Source organism: Typopeltis vanoorti, chromosome 5, assembly GCF_054136105.1.
Source record: "Typopeltis vanoorti isolate ZY-2024b chromosome 5, IOZ_Tvanoo_1.0, whole genome shotgun sequence".
Taxonomy (NCBI): Eukaryota; Metazoa; Arthropoda; class Arachnida; order Uropygi; family Thelyphonidae; genus Typopeltis; species Typopeltis vanoorti.
Window position 1 is genome coordinate 132,926,748 of NC_143553.1, and position 21,176 is coordinate 132,947,923.

Consider the following 21,176-nt stretch of genomic DNA (forward strand, 5'->3'; position numbering starts at 1 on the left):
ATAAGAATCTAAGATAATTTAAAATAGGATAAGAATCTCCCAAAATTTTGGGAAATTCTTAGGTTCATGGGGAAAATTCATTACAGGAAAATTCATCTCGGAAAAAATTCGTGGAAAGCGTTATTTGCAAGAAGATTGAAATGATATTGCTTTGATATTGATATATGAAAAGTAAATGCAGTGCAAGATAAATTTCACAAAATATAGTTGTTTTATGTATTTATGTATTATTTGTTTAAATTTTAATTAGATTTTTAAAAATATTTTTATTCTTATACAATGAAAGTAATATGTTTTATTGATCAGTTAGTTTCATAATTTCTGTTTCATCTTAAAAAGTTGTAAATATTTTTTATTACTTAAATACTACACGTTCTACTGATGGAATATTAATATTTGCAAAACTGGAATAGGTATAAGAAGAAAGGACATCATATTTAAGAATATTTATTCTGCAAACCGTTCATTATACTTCTGTGCACTTAGACATCCATCCAGATGTGGTGTTTCAATTATTGAATACACATGTATTTTGAAAATGACTCCACTGTTCCTGCATATGAAAGATATGCTGTACGTAATTGTCGTTTACAGAACTAGTCTAAGATCATAGATGCACTTTTTTTAGTAATTATATTACAGAAAAAGATGATAAAATTACGTAAATCCTATCATCATTATGAAAATCAGTATAAGCTAAATTGCCACCTGTAGCTTCAATACTAGTCATTACCTTTTCCTCCAATACTTGTATTTTATAACACTAAGAAATTTAAATTTCATATTTAGTCTTCTTTACTGAAAAAAAAAAAAAATATAGATATAGATGCATGCTCCCAAAGTGAAATATGTAATTAATTACTTTTCTTGTGAAACATTCTTATATGGGAAATTTTTTCTTTCACATATATCCACGATGAATTTTCATGCAACTAATTTTCCCCACGATTCATTTTCCAGCAATGAATAGTCTCCACGAAGAATTTTCCTTGCAATGAATTTTCTTAGTGATGAACTATCCGGACATGAGATTTCTATCTTATATAACCATCAAAAATAGTGGTTTAATAATATTATTTATTAATACTAATTTCTAGCACGTGGCAACAGTTTTTAATTGGTAAACCACTGACTGCTGTATGTACTTTGTAATCTGGTCCCTATAAGTTACTTGTTTCTACACGCTGATGATGTACTGTTATTTTCAGTATGAAATATCTGTACTTTCATTTCATTAAAGTTAATTACTGTGGTTATCATGATTATTATTTAATAATAACTGCAAGTTGTTCATTACAGTTATTCAACACCGAATCTGTTAATAATAAGTGAGATTTTTATATAGAGGATATTATCCTAATATTAATTCTACCGGCTGCACCATTGTTTATATATAGGATTTTTATTTATTTTATTTAATCTCTGTACTTTTAACAATTATTTTTAATTTCCGAGTGCTTTTATTATATTGATTTATTGCACAAGGGTTCACTCCGATTGGTGCAATGACCTCTTTTTTTACTATTTCTTTCAGAATCCAAATAAATCACTGACTCAAGACCAAAATACAAAATAAACACATTTAATATAACAAAAACAATATATATACACTTCAAACAAATATTACATAACTAACTACAAATTTAATTGGATCCAAGGCCTTTTAAAAATAAACTTACACTTAGACTAGACTAAACACTTTGTTTTCACAATGACAAAATGTTCATAGCCAGTTTCTTTCTCTGTCAAGGTGCTTTTTCAAAGATATATGACTTTATTCTTCATTTTCACAGGATCCATTATCTTCACTTATGTAGCACCCATTAATTCTGTCTCTTTTTAGTAGAAATAATAGTAGATCCGGTGTCCTTAATACAGATGAAACTTCCTAATAAGAGTTTTCTCAAACATTCCTTTAGAACGTAAATAGCAACTTCTTTTATTCACACATCAAACTGCTTTGCGAGCATGCGCACTCCATGAAAGTAGCAAGTGAGAAACTAAGTATAATGGCTGGCACGTTGTCTCCATTAGCGACAAGAGAATGTCTTCATAAAACACAACTTTTGATAATTTTAAATTACAATAAAATTCCTGTAAGTAATACAAATATCAAATCCAGTAAGTAATACAAATATCAAATCCAGTAAGTACATAAATTTTTTAAATGCTTTACATATCACTTTGACAAAACAATTTCAATAACGGGCACATCGCAAGTGCCAATAATGCATGTTATGAAACTAAAACTGATAAACATTCTAACATAAACAATTATGTAAAAATATTCAGAATTTTAAATTATGATTATTTTTACATACACACTGATGATGTACTGTTATTTTCAGTATGAAATATCTGTACTTTCATTTCATTAAAGTTAATTACTGTGGTTATCATGTAATTATTATTTAATAATAACTGCAAGTTGTTCATTACAGTTATTCAACACCGAATCTTAAGCAAACTAACCACATGAACTAGAAAGATTTAGGAAAATCTTTTCTATAACAGATCACTTGCATAAAATAAATCAAATTATTGAAAAATATAATGAATATAACAAATCTCTATACATTGCTTTTATCAACTATAAAGATGCATTTGACTTCATTGTCCATGCTGTTGTGTTAGATGCTCTTCTAGAACAAGATTTACATTTTATAAATGTTAAATATATTAAACCAGTCCAAGCTATTTACAGTAAAATTCAAGTGCTGTTGCACAGAAAGGAAGGTTATTTCCCAGTCAATAATGGTATTAAACAAGTTGACCCAATATCTGTTAGACTAAACACATTCAAATGTTCAAACTACATTTGAATGTGTTTAGAAAACTTCACAAGACTAACAATGATATCAATTACCTTAGGAAAGAAACTAAGAAATCTTTTGCTGAAAATTGCTATCTTCTCAGAAGACACCACTGAACTGATGGGAATAATAATTGAATTGAACAATTCATGCAAACTGGCTTAAAATGAATTTAACATATGTTTTTAACAACAAAAATGAATTTAACAACAAAAATCATGACTAACTCAGAAATTCCTGTTTGATAGATGGTATCAACATTGAGTACATGCCAGTGTATATGAGTATACCTTTCTGTGACAAATAATATCCTTCAACAATAGGCAGGGCCAAGTAATACAATCTACAATAACCAAAGCATATAAACAATCCTTCATCCACTGAAGATTGGTCCAGTGGATGAAGGGTGACTTGTTTCTCTCTTTTAAAAGGAAGCTGATGGATTCCATTATATCGTCCACATTGGCATATGGTGCTCATACATGAAAAAAGATTTTTTGCCTGCCAGTGGGATGCCACAAGCTGATAACAAGGATATTATGCTATTATGATTAAATATATCCATGGAGACGTTGATGGATGGAATGTTAAACTTTGGTATTCTAAAGGTGTTATGTTACTTATGTAAAATAATTTTCATTTTTATATTTTTAGTAAAGACCTGTATTGACAAAGGCATATAATGCATTTACTTTCACTAGAAATAAATACAATCTACACAAAGTATTTTCAAAGATTGGTGAATGCCAGAGATGCAGACTCGCTACTTGTATTATACAACTTTTATGAGAATTTGGGTTCATTTCTTTATCTTCATCCTGCTATAATGCGAGCTCTGATTGTATTATTTGCTGAGAGCAGTCCCCAAATGGCTCGACGAATTTTCACCTCATGCATTTTAATGGGAATATATTGCACATCTGAGGTGGGTTTCAATTATTTAACTTGTAAATTTTGCTTAATTTATATCATATGCTTTTTTCCCAAGAATATTAAATTTTTTATGATGTTTTTCGATCATTAATTATTATCTAAAACTCAAAGAATGAATCTGATATTTGCTAGTAATCATTTAGTGTTTGCTATCATTGTTATTATTAGTGGGCATCTCTATGCAGTCCCAAAACTCATCACAATGGCCCACGCTAACCATTATTGACATAATGCCTATCACATTTCATAAACTCATTCATCTGACAGCCTAATCCATTTATTCACCTCTCTTCAAGCAAAATATAAAATATAATAATAATAGAAAGGTTCTCACACCCTTGTAAATCATACTTTTATATAAATTCTGAGAGAGGGGGATGATCTTTCACCACTTTCTCTCCCATTCAATCATGCATTAAAAAATTACTTCTACATCTACTTCATAAAATCCCTTTGCTAAATGTGTTTCTAAATATGTTCTTTTTGGCCTCTCAAACACCAAACTGTAATAACCATCAATCCATTCTCAGAGGAAGCACTTCCTAGACTCTGCTAATACTTCCTTTTTTAATTTGTTTGGCATGGGTTTCCTGTTAGGATTTTATGATTGCTAGTATTATTTTTATGCATTTTCCTTTGTTTTTCATCCCTAATTATATGTTATTTTAAATGTAAAATATCTTTTATTTGAACTTCTTTCATTTTAATGTTATGATTATAAGAAGTATTCTTATCTGAAATTATTATGTCATCCTACCTGTAAAGGGAAGGAAAAGTTTGTTCATTTTTTGTTGTGTGTGTGTGTGTATGTGTTGGGAGAGGGGATCCCATGAAATTTAGCTTTCTTTCCTATGAATCCTTCATTAGTTTCCTCAGCATTTCTAATAGAGTCAGGAATCTATTGAAAGAACTAGAAGTCAAATGAATAGAAAACTTTCCTGATTATTCATTTCAGAGGTGATATCCAAATGGGAAAATGTTACCTCTCTTTATTCATACAGGTTGGCAGGATGCATGAAATTAGTCTGTAAACTCTGTTCAAATGTTCTTATTGAAATACCATCAAAAAAACATTCAGAGCAACTCTTCTTTGGACAACATCTATTGGAGAAATACCAACCATGGTAACTCATAATAAATCTCTAAACAATTTTAGAGGAATGATATCAGAATGGGATTTACTTGATATTCCAGACTAGAAAACGTTTTGAATGCAGAGGTCAGAGTTACAGTGATAAAGTGTATCCTCATGTGTAGTAAGCTACTTCCAACACCAATATCATCCTTACATTTGACATTCCTAAACCTCCAGCTTCTGTTAACGCAGAGTGTTTGACCACTGTCCTGTAAGGCTGTACATTAAAAATCCTTTGAGATGTTTTAAATGTCAAAAATATTATCATGCTCAAAATGTCGGGTACGCATCTGCTGTATTCTTCACTCTTCTTCTTCTCCTAACTCTCTTTTAATGTCATTATTTCCAGATTATGCCACTGGAATCCAACATCCTGCTGCTATGTTTGCCATACATTACAACTCAGGATCCCCATTTCAGACATTCTATAAAGGGGATCCTAGTAGTCTGGTCCCTGCTTGAGCAAAGGGGAAATCCTGGATTGCTTGGCCAGGTTCAATCACTGCTAGGCTTGCCTGCAAGAATCAACATTATTTTAGTAAGTCTCATACCTATAGAACATAGTTTGAGAAGCCTTCTTAACCCGGGTGGCCCAGCAGTTGTGGACATCCAAGAGGTGCAGATCGGGGCAATGACTAGTCTCACAGCAGAAGAGGTCCATTTAGCAATAAAATCGCTAAAATCGGGCAAGGCTGCTGGTGATGATGAAATTCGGCCCGAAATGCTAAAAGCCTTAAATCGAGACGGTGTTCTCTGGCTGACTCGAGTGTGTCAGGCTGCTTGGATATCTGGGCGAGCACCAAAGCAATGGCAGACAGGCATAATAATACCAGTCTTTAAGAAGGGAGACCAGAAGGATTGCAGTAACTATCGTGGCATCTCTCTGCTCAGCCTGCCTGGGAAAGTGTATGCTAAGTGCTTGGAAAGATGGTGCAGGAGCATAGTTGAGTCAAAGTTCCAGGAAGAACAATGTGGCTTTCGTCCTTGTAGAAGCACAACTGACCAAATCTTCACTTTAAGGCAAGTCTTTGAGAAATCTTGGGAATATGCCAAGAATGTCTACACATGTTTTGTGGACTTGGAGAAGGCATATGACCGGGTTCCTCGGGATAGGCTTTGGCAAGTAGTACAGGAGTATGGAGTGGATGGTCAACTATTAGCTGCCATCAAGTCCCTGTATGAATGCCCAGAGTTTTGTGTCACGGTAAACAGCACAAAGTCTGAACCTTTCACAGTTTCCGTTGGCCTCCGCCAAGGGTGTGTTCTGTCACCCCTCCTTTTCATAATATTTATGGACTGGATCGATAGGCACAGCCGAGGCAGTGAGTGTATCAGAATTGGAAAATGTAGCATTGGACGTCTGCATTTTGTAGATGACCTAGTTCTGCTTAGCTCTTCCACAGATGACCTCCAGCAGACCCTGGATAGGTTTGTAGCTGTTTGTGCAGACGCCGGAATGAAGATCAATGTGGCCAAAACTGAAACATTTGTGGTCTCAAGACAACCATCCCGGTGCACTCTAAATGTAAGTGGAGTCCCAATGAGACAGGTGGAGAAGTTTAAATACCTTGGGTCCATATTCACGGATGATGGAAAATGGGACATAGAGCTAGATACTCGAATTGGCTTAGCAAGCTCAATATTGCGTGAGCTTGGCCGTTCAGTAGTATTGAAGCAGGAGTTATGCCAAAAGGCAAAGTTGGCTGTCTTCAATACAGTCTATGTCCCCATCCTCACCTATGGTCATGAGAGTTGGGTAATGACCGAAAGAATGCGGACACGAATCCAAGCGGCTGAAATGAGGTTCCTTCGAGGGGTTGCAGGGCTGACAAAACTTGACAGAGTCGGAAGCTCTGCAATTCGGGAAACCCTCAATACTCAACCACTGCTTCTCCATGTTGAGAGATCACAGTTATGCTGGTACGGGCACCTGGTCAGAATGCCACAAGAGAGGCTCGCTCAGCAGGCCCTCTTTGCCAAGCCAGAGGGTGGGAGGCCACGTGGAAGGCCAAGGACTCGCTGGATAGATTATATCCAAAACCTTGGGTGGACACGTTTGGGAATCCCACCAGAACACCTGAGCTTGGTGGCAGAGGATCGTGACCATTGGAAGTTCCTCTTGCAGCTGTTGCCCCCACAACCCAATTAGGAAGAGTGGGTCTTGAAGATGTATGTATGTATTTATATATTTATACTCAATCTTTCACTTTCCTTCGATTCTAATTAGTGCAATTTTTTTAGTTGAAAAATTTTTTCCAGTCCACTTGAGATGCACTTTTATGGCAAATGGCTCTCGAAACAATTGAGTTTGACACTCCTGGTCTAAGGCTTGTTGTGGCACCAAGTATGGCATCCAGGTCCTGACAGTATGTACCTCAGCTGACATAAAAAACATCAGATACTTGCAAATAAAAGCATCTTTTATGATTATACATTCAACAGGTAAATGTTGAATTAAAAAAATGTGACCATTCTTTATCTAGAAGGGTTTGGAATGATTGCAGGATTCCCAAAATCTGTGAAAAACTCTATTCATGAGACAGTCTTATCAGAACATTTTTGAAAAGCAGCTCCTTTGTGCAGGTTCACTTGAGGGAATACCAGTTACAGTAATCCCCACAAAACTCTGAACTCAAGAGTAATGTCGGAATGGGATTGCCTTGATGTTACTGATGAAAAAAATTTGCTCTGCATTAAAAGATGAAGGAATGACAGCCATAAAAAGAATTCTCTCAGATGTAGGGATGGTATCATAGTACTAACCAAATATATTATCCTTAGATTTAACACCCTAAACCTCTCAACATCACTGAAAGCAGAGCATCTTGATTGCTCTGTTAGATATATTCCATACCCATTTTCTTACTTTAAATGTCAGAAATAAGATCATGCTCAGACTGCTGCAATAGCTCTTTCATACAGTAGTGAACAAATTAATCTGAACAATCACATTTTAAAGAAAAATTTAATTTCTCAGGAAAATAAGCACAAAAATTTAACTCCAACTTTACCTAAAAATTTATATGTGCTCCTCTGTTTCTAATAAGTTCATTGATTCACATAGGCACATGGACTCTGTCAAATTAGAATGCATTTTTCTTATTTCTGCATCTCAAAACCATACTTTTATGATGGACAGTATTAAGTTATCCTTTGTATCACAATTGAATTTTCCAAGTCTCTTTTTCACTATGGCTCACAAATTTTCTATTGGGTTAATGTCTGGAGCGTTACCTGGCCACTGAAACAATTGGATGTTGTGATTTTTGAGAAACTCTCACTTTTTCTGAAGTGTGGTACTGTGCGAGATCCTTTTGGAAGATGAGTTCTTTCATGATCTGTGGGACCACTCATTTCTCCAATGTTTTTATGTATTGGTCACTTTTCATCATACTGTCAACAGGCACAAGTGATCCTGGACCGTCACATGTAAAACAACCCCAGAACATCTTTTTAGCTGGGTGTGCAGGACAGCTTATTGAAGTTGGGCAGGAGAAGTCTTTTCAGCCACTGATTTGCGAACATAGGGTACTCACTCTCCTTAGACAAAGAAATGTCTCTTCTCATCTGAGAGCATGACCTTCTTCCACTTCTCAACAGTCCAATCTCTGTACGCTTTTGCCCACTGGACCCTGTTTTTCTGCATAGCCTTCATCAATAGTTGTTTCTTGTTTTGGTCTGTGGGCAGTCCTTCATGCTTCCAACAATCTTCAATGGACTGTCATGTCAGAAACATTATTCCCACTAGTTGCTCAGTCTCTATTTAAGTCTACTGCAGACAATCTTGGATTCATTTTGCTTTTCCTAACTCGAGTAAGTGTAGTTTTCTTTTTTCTGCCCACATTTTCCTTTTCTGTCAGGAGAAAAGGTATCTGTCTCTATAAACCTCATTAAAATCACATTAATATTACCCAAACGAACACCACACTCATGCTCGATTTATTTTTGAGTCATGGATGTGTGCTGAGAAAGAGTACATATCTTAGAACGTTTCTTAGAGATGTGTCCATTTTATAGCTACACAAAATGAATAAAACACTACAAATGTCAATTTGTTACACTATTATAAATGCACAAATTAATAAACATCATAACAGTTAAAACACGCAGCACTCAACCAAAATAGTGAATTAAAACTGAAAACTTTACGAAAATTCGGCTTGTTCGGATTCATTTGTTCACTACTGTATGTACCTGATGTGGCAGTAAAGATCATTAGAATAAAAACTAACTGCAAAACACTGCCTTTGCTCATTAGGTATCAATGATGTCCTTTGATTGGAAAGACCTAGGTTCAAATCCCATCAAAGACATGAAGAATCAAGCCAGTCTCATACAGGGCGGCAGGTGCACTAATTGTAAGGGAGTACTTCCAGCTTATTCCCAAGCATGCTAAAGGTGAAAAGATGAAAAGTGATTCAAAAACTCACAACTTCTCAAACCAGGAAGCAAAGAAGAAATAGATCATGATATCTAGTGGAAAATCTTATGCTGAGAAGATATTGACACACATTCAGTGGCGGCCTGTACATAAGCACTTCGACACTGCAGCACCCCCAAGGAAAAAATGAAAAAATTAAATTTTGTTTGTGTTTATAAATAATAACAATGCTTACAACATTATATAAATGCAGTACAACATGTTAAAGGTTACAGCTTATGTTTTGACATTGATTGAATAGTTAATAATTGAAATTGTTCGATTAACACTTTAGATTACGAAACAAATGCACTGTGATCTAACGCCGATATTCGTTTGCTCTTGTCATTGCACTTTACGTCATTCCCAACTGTAACTGCTCAAACGGCAGTGTATTTTTAGTATCCTTACGTGCCTTATTTCTGTGAGATATGAAACGTTTATTATTGGTGCATGTGCATGGTGAACTATTTTTTTGTCAATATTATTTTATTTTGTTAAAATAACATATAATTATTTATTTATTATAGATACAAGGCTGAATTATGACGAGTGTCACTGTTGAAAATATGAAAAGAATTATATTTTTGCAATTATCATTACACAAAACAAATGCACTGCAATCTAACGCCGATATTCGTTTGCTGTCGTTGCACGTTACATCATTAGATACACTGCTACTTGGGCAGTGTATCTTATGCCTGCGCTCGTTATTTCTGTGAGATATGAAACATTTATTATTGGCGCGTGTTCGTGGTGAACTATTTTTTATAAATCTTATTTTATTTTGTTAAAATAACATAATTATTTATTTATTATAGATACAAGGCTGAATTATGACGAGTGTCTCTGTTGAAAATATGAAAAAAATTATATTTTTTCAATTATTGTTACATGAAACAAATGCACCCGATCTAACGCCGATATCCGTTTGCACTTATCATTGCTATTGATACGAAACTTTTATTATTGATGTTTGTTTGTGGTGAGGATGAAATATTTTTAATAAAGCAATTTTTAATATGTAAATTTATTTATTAATAAATTTTTTTTTTTTTTGTATATGCAGCACCCCCCACTTAAAATTTTCACCGGCCGCCACTGCACACATTTGTCCCATCTTCTTGCAATTATAACATTCCTGAGTGGAATGATTTACTCACAGTCTCTATAGAATGAATTAGAAGTGATTCTGTTTCATTGAATGAAGTAAAATGATTCCATTTGCCACTCTTCAATCTGGAACAGAATGGATGTACAATCGCTCTTCTAAAAGTGCTATTGCATATACCCTTTGGGAGGATTTTGCCAAAACACCAGAGCCTTATATCTCAGAATTCCTGTCTCTGTGAGGGAGAACATCCAGCTTACTCCCTAGCATGCAAAAGGTGAAAGGATGAAATAGAGATTCAAAAGATCAAGGGCTATCAGAGCAGAGCATACCAGGAAGTGAAGAGGAAGTATGTACCATGATATCTAGTGGAAAACCTAGCAGAAAAACATTAAATTTTGTTCATTTTGAACTATTTGTATTCAATCAATGATCATTTTGAATCCTTATTCTGTTCTCTTTGAATTTGGAAGATTACAATAATTCAAGAAAGAATTTAATATACCACCCAACTGCTATAGGACCAGATGATATCCATTATGATGGCTAAACATCTGTCACCATCTCCACAGATCGTCTGCTCTACATATTCAACAGAATTTTCTATGAGAATGAATTTCTAAAATCCTGACAAAAATAGTGGGGGCAACCATATGCTCCCGCTATTTTTGCCTCCAAAAATAACTAAGGATCTATAAATACCAATAAATTATAGTCTACTTGTCCGAGTAGTTTAAAAATTGTTAACTCTCATCTTTTTTTATGATTTCTGAAGAGCAGCAACCATTTTTCCAAGGCTTCTGAAAACATCATACAGTAGATCATTTAAACTGACTACAGTCTGTTTGAAATGCTTTCCCAAAGTATTAGCACTTGGTTTGCTTTCTTTTACATACAGAAGGCTTATCATGCAGCTTGGAAGTTTGCAATGCTGAAAGCCCTACTTTTTTGGCAACAGAGGAGACATCCCTCTTTAGTAAAAATTTTATATCTAACCACATATTCCAACTCCAAGTGGGATCAATCCTCTCTCCACTCTTTCCCCAAGAGGATGGAGTCCCAAATGTTGTGAGTGAATCAGTGCCATTCACAGTTGTGGATAGCATTGATTCACCCACATACATGTAACTAAACATGCTCACCCAGTATACTGGCAACACCCCCTCACACATTAAAAAACTATGCCCACTTTAAAGCCAGTATAGAAAACCTCACACACTCCAACACACTGACCTAATGGTCAGTTTGATACCTCCTCTCTATTCACTGATGTTCTTTTTAACGATACTTTAGACTTATCCAAGCACAGTTTCCTGTCGATATTTCAGCCTTGTTTAAGTTCACCATGAACTAAGGCTATTTTGTTTGCCAAGGAAAATTCTATAAACAAATACTTCATGGAGACCTTTGAAGAAAAAGCCATAACCACTCGCCCACAGGGACCTATGGTTTGACTTCTATGTAGATGGTATTCTCCATTTATCCACATAGCCCTGAGGCTCTTAACACATCTTAATAACCAGCATTCTAGATTCATTTCACCTTGATAAAAGAAAAAACAATAATCTCCCTTTCCTAGACACCTCGATTACAGGCTGATGAATCCTTGTCATTCTCTTTACAGAAAACCCACATACACAGACAGATACATTAGTTAACAGTCACCCCCCCCTTCCTCCCAACAATATCAAATTATTCAATTATTCAATGTGTTTAAATTCAATGGCTTTCACCATTGAATTTAAACACATTCACTACACCTTCTTAGCCAATGGCTACAGTCCCCACCAAATCCAAACAAAACATTGACTCCAACCCCCCCCCACACACACACAATAGGGACTACACCAAATCTATTACCATCCCATACATCTAAAGCACTTCAGAAAAATTAACAAAAATGTAACCACTTATGGACGATATAAAAAAAATTGGCACCCTTTACTACTCTCCCTGAGACCAGCCACTCAGCGCTTGCTGACCATACCTTGGGCATTAGCTATAAGATATGATGGCAAAAGACCACTGTACTCCACAGGGGCATATTTAAATATGAAAGATTTTTCTTAGAATCTGCCTCAGTCTTAAGGAACTACCCAAACCTAAACATATTTGATCAATCTGGGAAGCACCCATTCTTGGAACTTAAGCCCAACAGCCAAGAACACCCATCCCAGCCTACTAGTGAGAGAGGCATTGTTTAGGCTCGCTTTGTTGTTCTGTTTCAATTATACCAGTCATACCTTATGTAATGTAGGCATGCACATATCAATTTATTCATTGTTCTGTGTTTACGGCAGTGCTAAAATATTGGATTAATATATGGTATATGTTGTAACTTCCTTAGTAATATCATTATATTCCAATTTGTTGCAGCGAAGCATTGATATGTACTCCTATGAGTGAAAACCTGATCCAGACAACCTGTATTTGGCCTGAATCTGGCATGTTCTTCTCCAAGCTGCCCTTGCACAATTCTTCTTAGCCTTTTCTCAAGTACAGTTGGATTTTACCAGGGATACTCATAGAGAATTTCCTCTGTAATTCTCAAATTCAGTTTTATTTCCCTTTTTATGGATTGGTGCTATGGGAGCTCTGTGCAGTCCAGTTATCTAGAATTCATCTTCTGATGAGGCCTTCTGAATTCACTGTAACTATTTAAAACTTTAATACCTCCATATTTTAGCATTTCTGGTTAAATATCATCTATTCAAGCTGCCTTTCCCCTTCTCAGGTTTTTGATGGTTTTTTCTAACTCAAGTATTGTTATATATTCTCCTGATTGCATTCCTCTTGAATGTTTTCTGCCAGCATACTGCCACTGCTTTTTTTTCATTTAGCAATCTTTCACAGTAAATACTTCAAGCATCCAGAATATTTTTATTGTCTGTTTTCGATGTATCTGCAATATATTGACCCTGAATCCAGCTTCTGAGTATTTAGGCTTTTTTGCTGGTTTATTCATTATTATGTTTAATGGAATGAATACAGCACAGAAAAATAAACATAAGTTTAATGGATCATATATTTTGTCTCATTCAGACATCATCAAGGATACAATCTTAACTTGAAAAGTACACATAAAAAAATAAGTGGAAAAGTAAGACTAGAAGCCTAAAGTCTTATAAGGGGTTCCCCCTCTATGGGTACTGTTGGCTAGCCTTAGCTTTTGGGTGGGAAGCCTAAGAGTTTACCAAATCTTGGGAAGTTTAACAGAGCCATATTTATTTAGATTAGGTTAATTTTTTAAATATGCTGCTGATTCTAAAAAAAGTGTTTCAAATTTATAATTGTTGCTGTGAAGCATAGTAGTTTTTTCCCATTTCATTCTGCACAATCTCAAGTCATGGTTAGCTAGATGTGACTAACCATAATTATGGCAGCAGATGTATTTCTTGAGTTCTTCAAGGTGGATGTTAGCAGATCTCCCAATTTAACCATAATATGTTAATTTGCAAGAACAAGGCACCTTTGTAAACATCTGGAACAGAGAGGGAATGGAGTGGATCCTTAGGAGGAGATCCTTATTTAGAGTTCTGGCTGGAGCCTCTGTAGCTCAGTTGATTTAGAGAAACCTTTTCGTTGGAAAGATCCAGGTTTGAATCTCGTCCATAATGTGAGGAACATTTATCAGGTGTTTTCAATAAAATGGTGAGTTATCCAGTCTCATAATGAGGTGGAGTGTTTTTTTTTTTTTTTTTTGATCCCAGAAACTCAGGTTTTTTGTTCCTCAAAACAGGCAAACAGCTGGAAGAACACATGTAATATAAAGACACAGAACATAAAGAGATAAAGATTAACCATGCTATCCCATCTAATTTGGTTTCAAATACCTGTACAGTGAAGTGTGGGTCTATGCATAAGTGTAAATCAGGAAGGAAGAATTCTGGCTATTTTTTTCTGAGATGCCCTAAATGTTAGGGAATAAATAGTATTGCCATTAATGTAGTCTATATGTTGAGAGGGATGTGAGGAGATTGGAGGTGCAACTAATTTGTGATCTTTTTTTTTTGGCATTGTAAACATTGGACATGAAGTTTTGACAAGTAAAGAAGAGTTCAGCTGTTATTGAACCCTGAGTGGAACAGAGGATGGAGACTCTGTTGACACGTGCTTTTATAGCATCGTGTTGTTGGGGTGGGGGAAAGTGATTGGAAAGTTTTTGTATCTACCTGTGTGGGTAAGTTTTCTAAATTGGGAAAGAAAGGGAAGATGCTGATTGGAGTATTGTGAATTGCATCTATTTATCCCCTGAGTTCCTTGCCCAAAAATGCAGAAAAGCAACAAATTATGTTTTCTTCAAATGGTACTGAAGAATATAAAAGGCCATTCACAAAAAGAGGAAATGAAAGCTTCTTTGCTTAAATATCACCAAAACTCCTGTTGGGTTAGACCAGATAACATCCATTATGAGATCAGTCATGGATCAACTGCTGCATCTTTTCAATGGACTTTTTTGTGAAAATGAGTTTCTAGATACCTGGCACAAGGCTATTATTATTGCCTTTCCTAAGCTAGGAAAGGATCCATAATCCCTAATGCACTATTGTCCAATTGCTCTGACCATCTGTGAATGATTCTGGAAAAAATGGTTAATTATTGTCTTTTATGCTTTATGGAGAGAAACAGCCTTTTTTCCAGAACACATCTGGCTTCATGTTAATTGATTTAACAGTATTAATTCATAGCACAAGAATTAATAAGAAAATAATTAATGTTTATTTAACTTATTTGCTGATATTTCATTGGTATTATATCCAGCATCTTCAGGGCAGAAAGACAATTTGTCATAGTACATGAACAGCAACAATTTAGTTAACAGTGGGACCAGTTTAAAAAAATTGTAATGGACAACACAAGGAACTCAATATCCTAATTGATGATATTTATTGTTGGATAAAGAGAGAGAAAAACAAGTATTAATTTCATCTTAAAATGACTGGCTCCCAGATTTTTGATAAATTGATACAGCCATACTTGTTGAGGTTTGGGGAATGTTTTAAAGCTGCTGCTGATTCCAAAAACAATCTCTCTAGACTTATGACTTCTGCATAGCACTTCTGTTTTCTTTCATTTGATCCTGTGTGAAGTGGTATCCAAGCCATGGTATGCTAGTTCTGACTTGCCATAATGATAGTGCTGAATGTATTTTTTATGTTCTTCAAGGCAGATGTCAACATTTCTTCCTGTTTAAAAAAGGGGGACCAGTCTGTCCATAGTAAGCCAGTTCACAAGCTCGGGGCACTTCATACACTCCTGGATGTGATAAAGGAGAGAGAATCTGTCTTAGGTGAACGAATGGGAGTTGCCAATTTGATATATGGTTTAAATGTGGCGTGGAACCGATGTTTATTGAGTATTTTAGGTATCTTTTCGGATGTGTCCTGAATGTATGAGATGGTAACAGTTTTGTTGTAGTCTTGCATATTATGCAATGAGGGGGATTTCTTGAAAGCATTTAGTATTTTGTCTATTTTTTGGAATTATAGCCATTGGCTAAAAAAGTATGATGCAAGTAAGCAAGTTCAATGATATGAGCATTATCATTGAAACAGAGATTGGCTCTGTGAGTTAGTGTTCTTGGATACCATATTCTTGAGTTGGATGATGGTGTGATCATTTGTGCAAATATATCTCAGTATTTGTAGGTTTTCTATAAACAGAAAAGATAATGAACCACCAGGAAGTTTTGTGACTAGTGTATCTAGGAAGGGCAGACAGTCATCAGCTTCCTGTTCCATTGTGGAATTTATTTTAAGTTGTTGGTGCAACATTCATTCCCCCCCACTCCCTCTTGAACTTTGTTAGAATGCAGTTAGAAGAATCTTGTCCAAACTGAATACCAAAAAAAAAGTCTCCTGATCCTTGTGACAATTTTCTGGTGGTTCTGAAGGTTTGTGTTCAGGATTCACTCCTTTGCTGTGTCACCCTTTTATTCTTTCATATTCATGGTATCTATTCTGCAGCCTGTAAATTATCTATTCAACCCATTTCCTAAGAAGGGAAACAAATCTTTATCATCAGATTATTGTCCAGTTTCTCTTACTTCAGTTCTTTTTAAAATGACGAAGAAAGCCATTAACACTGAAATTCTGTGCTGTCTTACAGTTGTTGTAATTAGCTAAGTGATTAACATATCCACTCTCCAACCAGTAGGCTGCAGGTACGAGTCCTCCAACAAGCATGGATGGCTGTGATTGTCTTTAGGCAATTTTATTGCCTAATTTTTTACTGCCTGCTCATGATACAAATGTTTTCTTGATGCTGAGTCCATACATGAGATAATGATAGATGAACTTATAATATGTTAGTGGGTGGTGAGTTGGGAAAGGTTAAACCTAGTTTACATTTGATTCAGATGCCTGTATATTGTATTCCTTGGGAAACATAGAGAGACTATTCCATAATCATCTATCAACATGTAATACAGCGAACAAGAGGTTCAAGAGTTTTGAATTTGGTCATAGCATCAGAAGAATTGATAATAACTGAGATGACATCTCTCCCACCAGTTGGAGAGAGTGACCATGTGGTTTTGACTTGGAAGATGAATAGACATGCAGGAGTATCAAAGAGATGGGAACATATGTGGAATTATAAGGCAGGTGTTTAATTATAATAGTCTTAGATGTCAACTTGGGGAAGTTTCATGGAGGGAGGAATTGGAAGGCTGGGATATCATTAGTGCTTGGGAAATTGTGAAGGAATATTTGTTAGCAGCAATAGTAAGCTGTATTCCACAAGTGAAGAAGATGACACAATTTGGATTAAAGTGGATGACAAACAGTATTAACACGTTCGCTGCCACGCTACTTTGGCATGGTCTGTTCCCCTACGCCGAGCTGTTTTACTTCTTCAAGGTCAGTAAGATAATCTCGTTACCGGAGGTAAACGACCTACGAGTATACTCGTAGTTGGCTTGTACAGAGCATATACGGTCTATTAGAATACACAGTTTTGAAGCTAGCCCCACAAGCCAAGCATTTTCACTTCTTCAAGGTCACCACAATAATCTCGTTCCCGGCGGTAAGCGTCCTACGAGTATACTCGTAGCTGGCTTGTGAAGCAGGATTACCCACTACGAGTATACTCGTAGTTGGCAGCGAACGTGTTAAACAAGACCTGCATGCGAAAAAGAGGCTACGGAAGAGATATAAGGAGACAGGTGAAGAGCAGATGCATGAAGAATATAAGACTCAAGCCAGGAGAGTGACTAGTATGGTAGGGAAAGCAAAACTGGAATATGAGAAGAGATTGGCCCTAAGATCCAAAGAAAATCCTAGGGAATTTTTTAACTATGTGGCCAGTAGGAGGAGAAATGATTGTGGAAGAATGACATTATGGAATAAAAATGGGAATAGAGTGACTGATGCAGAGAACATAGCGGGATTGTTCAATGAACACCTTATTGGAGTATTTCATCCTGGAGGAGTAAATTTTAATACTAGAGGGATAGGGCAGGTTCGAGGTTTAGAGGTGCAGGAGGAGAGTGTGTTCCAAATACTGAGTACTCTGGATGTCAGTAAAGCTGTGGTACTGGTATTTCACCACGAGTTTTGAGAGAATGTGCTAGGGAACTGACAGTACCTTTGACCTGGCTTTTCAATGAAAGCCTGGCTATGGGAATGGTGCCCAGGGAATGGAAGGAAGGTAAGATAGTACCATTGCATAAGGGTGGAAGCAGACTGGAAGTGTCTAATTATAGGCCAGTTTGTGTGTCATCAGTAGTTGTTAAGATCTTGGAGAAATTAGTTAGGGACTGTATACATCATTAGGCAGATGAGGGTAATGTTATCTGTGAGAGTCAACATGGATTAGTGAAGGGGGCGCTCTTGTTTTAGTAATATGCTAGCCTTTTATAATAAAATTACAAGAGCAGTAGATGAGGGAAAGGCATATACTGCCATTTTCTTGGATTTAGCAAAGGCATTTGACAGGGTGCCACATGATAAGCTGATATTTAAGTTGCGGCACATGGGTTTGGATGTCAGGTTGATCAACTGGATTCAGGATTGACTGATAGGTATCAGAGAGTTGTGTATAGAGGGACAGTTTCAAGAAGGCAGAGGGTTACAAGTGGGGTCCCACAGGGCTCAGTACTGGGACCTATATTGTTTAACCGTTATATCAATGACATTGTCAGTGGATTGCAAGGGGATATTCAGTTGTTTGCACGGGTTATTAGTAATAGTGCAGATGTGGTAACCCTGCAAGAGGATTTGAATAAGCTAGACAGATGGGCAAATGAATGGGGGTATCGGTTTAATGCAGCAAAATGTAAGATCTTGAGGTTTGGGACACATCAATGGGATGCTGCATACTCTATTTGAGGAGCTATACTGGAGGAAGTAGGGGTAGAAATGGTATTGATGATTGATAGAAACCTGAAATTCAGGGGACATATTGCAAAGGTGGTGAAGGTAACACAGAGGATTGCTGCAATAATGAGAAGGACACTGACCTGCAAAAAATAAAAGAATTATCATTCCGTTGTATAAGACTATTGTTCTCAGATTTTGTCCCCAGGATTTGAAGGTGATAAATTAACTGTGGAAAGGGTACAAAGGTGGATAACAAAGATGGTTTCAGGACTGTATAATGTTAGTTATGAGGATTGGCTGAGGGAATGTAGACTGCAGAGTTTGGTGGATAGAAGAACGAGAGGTGACTTTTAAACTGTTGCAAGGTGGTTACAGGGTTGACACTGGGGAGTTATTTCACTTGATTGAACAGCGGGAAGGAGTGATGACAAGGGGCATCACAGGAAGGTACAAAAGGAACTGTGAGCAAGAGGGTGAGGAGTGGTTTCTTTGCATGTAGGGTGGTTGAACTGATAGAGTGGTGAGAGCGAGAATGGTCAATGATTTTAAGGAGTGGTATGATAGACTTTGTGTTTCCTAGGAGGGACCTCCCACGATGAGTCTTTTGACTCCATGGAGGCCTGAATAATAATAATACAGGAGTAGCAGGAAAAGAAACTTGTGCTGTGAGTTTGGAACTGTGAAAGGATGTTGGGTAGCAGTTGCACATTGCAATGGATTTAGTAGAGAGCAGAAGAATTATCTTGTTCACATGAACATTTACCATGAAAATATTTGTAGATGATACATACTGCATTAAGTATCATCATTTCTATATGAAAAGTGGATGGAGTGAGGTGGTAAGAGATGGCCCATTAGTCAGTCTAATTTTCCTCTTCTGTACTGAGTCAAGTATTTTAAAGGAGCTCTTAGAGACACCATCCCAAATTGGAAAGCAATATTCATAGTTGCAGATTTCTGTAAGGTTAACAGATGTTCAGAGGTCAAGTAACACCTTGAGTGAAGAGAAATCCTAGTTTTTTGAAAGCCAAAAAAAAAAAAAAAAGCAGTGATATAATGTGTTTAAATGTAATTCCTCCAAGAAGAGAAATTTCATCTTTTTTTTTATAGCGATTTGAGTGTCGTTAAAGTTAATACTAGAAGAAAATTATCATTATTATTATGATTATTTATTAATTTTTTGTGAGAAATATGGAAGAACTGTGTTTTGCTGGTATTGAGATTAACAAGGTTATTGAACTCCATTGAAGAATAGTTTGGAGATCAGAATTGAGGACAGTGGAGATTCCTTTCCTATATAGTTACACAGCAATCAGCATTCATTATTAAAAACTTATGGAAACAACTTCTGTGTTATAGTAAAATGTAAAATGTAATGTAAAATGTAAAAAATATAGTAAATGTATAGTAAACTTCAATTTAATATAAACCAAAATAATTCACCCGACATTTCGAACTAGTTTTATTTTTTTGATGATTTCTTTTGGCCAGGAAGTCACTTTTTTCAGTAATTTTCAGACTTTTTTCCTTTGAGACATAGTGGGATCTCGATCTATAATTTGGTACGTGGAACAGTCACCTAGGAAATCTTGCATTTTTCTGTTATAATCTTCTGGATTCATGATAACTGTTGCATTTCCCTTATCGACTTTTGTAATGATAATATTTTTATTCTTATACAACTGTTTTAAGGCAGTTATTTCATTATGTGGTATATTGCTTTTTGTTTAGCCTTGTTTAGGATGCTTGCTATATCTAAATGCACATTATTGGCCATTGCTGGTGGAAGATCGTAAATGCCCCATTCTACCTTCATCGCGATTTCTAATTTTGGAGTTTGTTTGGGTGTCACAGCAAAGTTATGCCCTAGACTTGAGAGCATTCTTGGCTTCTTCAGTGAGTATTTCAGATGATAAATTTATGACCATGTGGTCTTGTCGAAGTTGCAGTTGGAGCATAGTATGTTGGTGCTGTTGTAGGATTTCATATTTCTTTAGGTGTCTGCTTTTATATTTTGTGAATTCTTTTCTTGCTGCAACTCCGAAGATGTGATGTAGGACAGTTCACATTTCAGGATTTAACACATTGATTAGTTCTTCTTGTAGAGCAGTGATAGAGTTGTTTAACTTATTATTAAGCTCCATGCAAGTAGTGGTGATTTGTTCTTGGAGAAGTGCTAAACTCGCCTGTCGGTAAATACGATGTGCCTTTGATGATGTTAACTTTTCTTTAACTTGAGAAAAGCTGGAGTGATATTGCTGTCATGGTAATGTTTGAGAAAGGCTAACCTGTTCAATTTTCTGGACAATTGCAGTTTCAACTTACTCACCTTTCAGATGGATCACTATCTTTTTCCATTTATAGAAAGCCTACACACAGGAAGATACCTACCTAAACAATCACATCATCATCCAGTCTAACAGTATGGCATTAAAAAAAAAAA

At 35.9% G+C, this 21,176-nt stretch overlaps 1 protein-coding gene across 3 annotated transcripts in view; it reads left to right on the plus strand.

Annotated features, from left to right (window-relative positions):
- The window catches only part of LOC150106825 (uncharacterized), a 325,973-nt gene that overhangs the window by 243,176 nt on the left and 61,621 nt on the right, over positions 1-21,176 (plus strand). For all 3 annotated transcript variants that reach the window (XM_090393339.1, XM_090393337.1, XM_090393340.1), the window contains one exon: positions 3,515-3,738. In XM_090393339.1, coding sequence (XP_090249465.1) covers positions 3,515-3,738 — 224 coding nt within the window. The remainder of the gene's footprint in view (positions 1-3,514; positions 3,739-21,176) is intronic.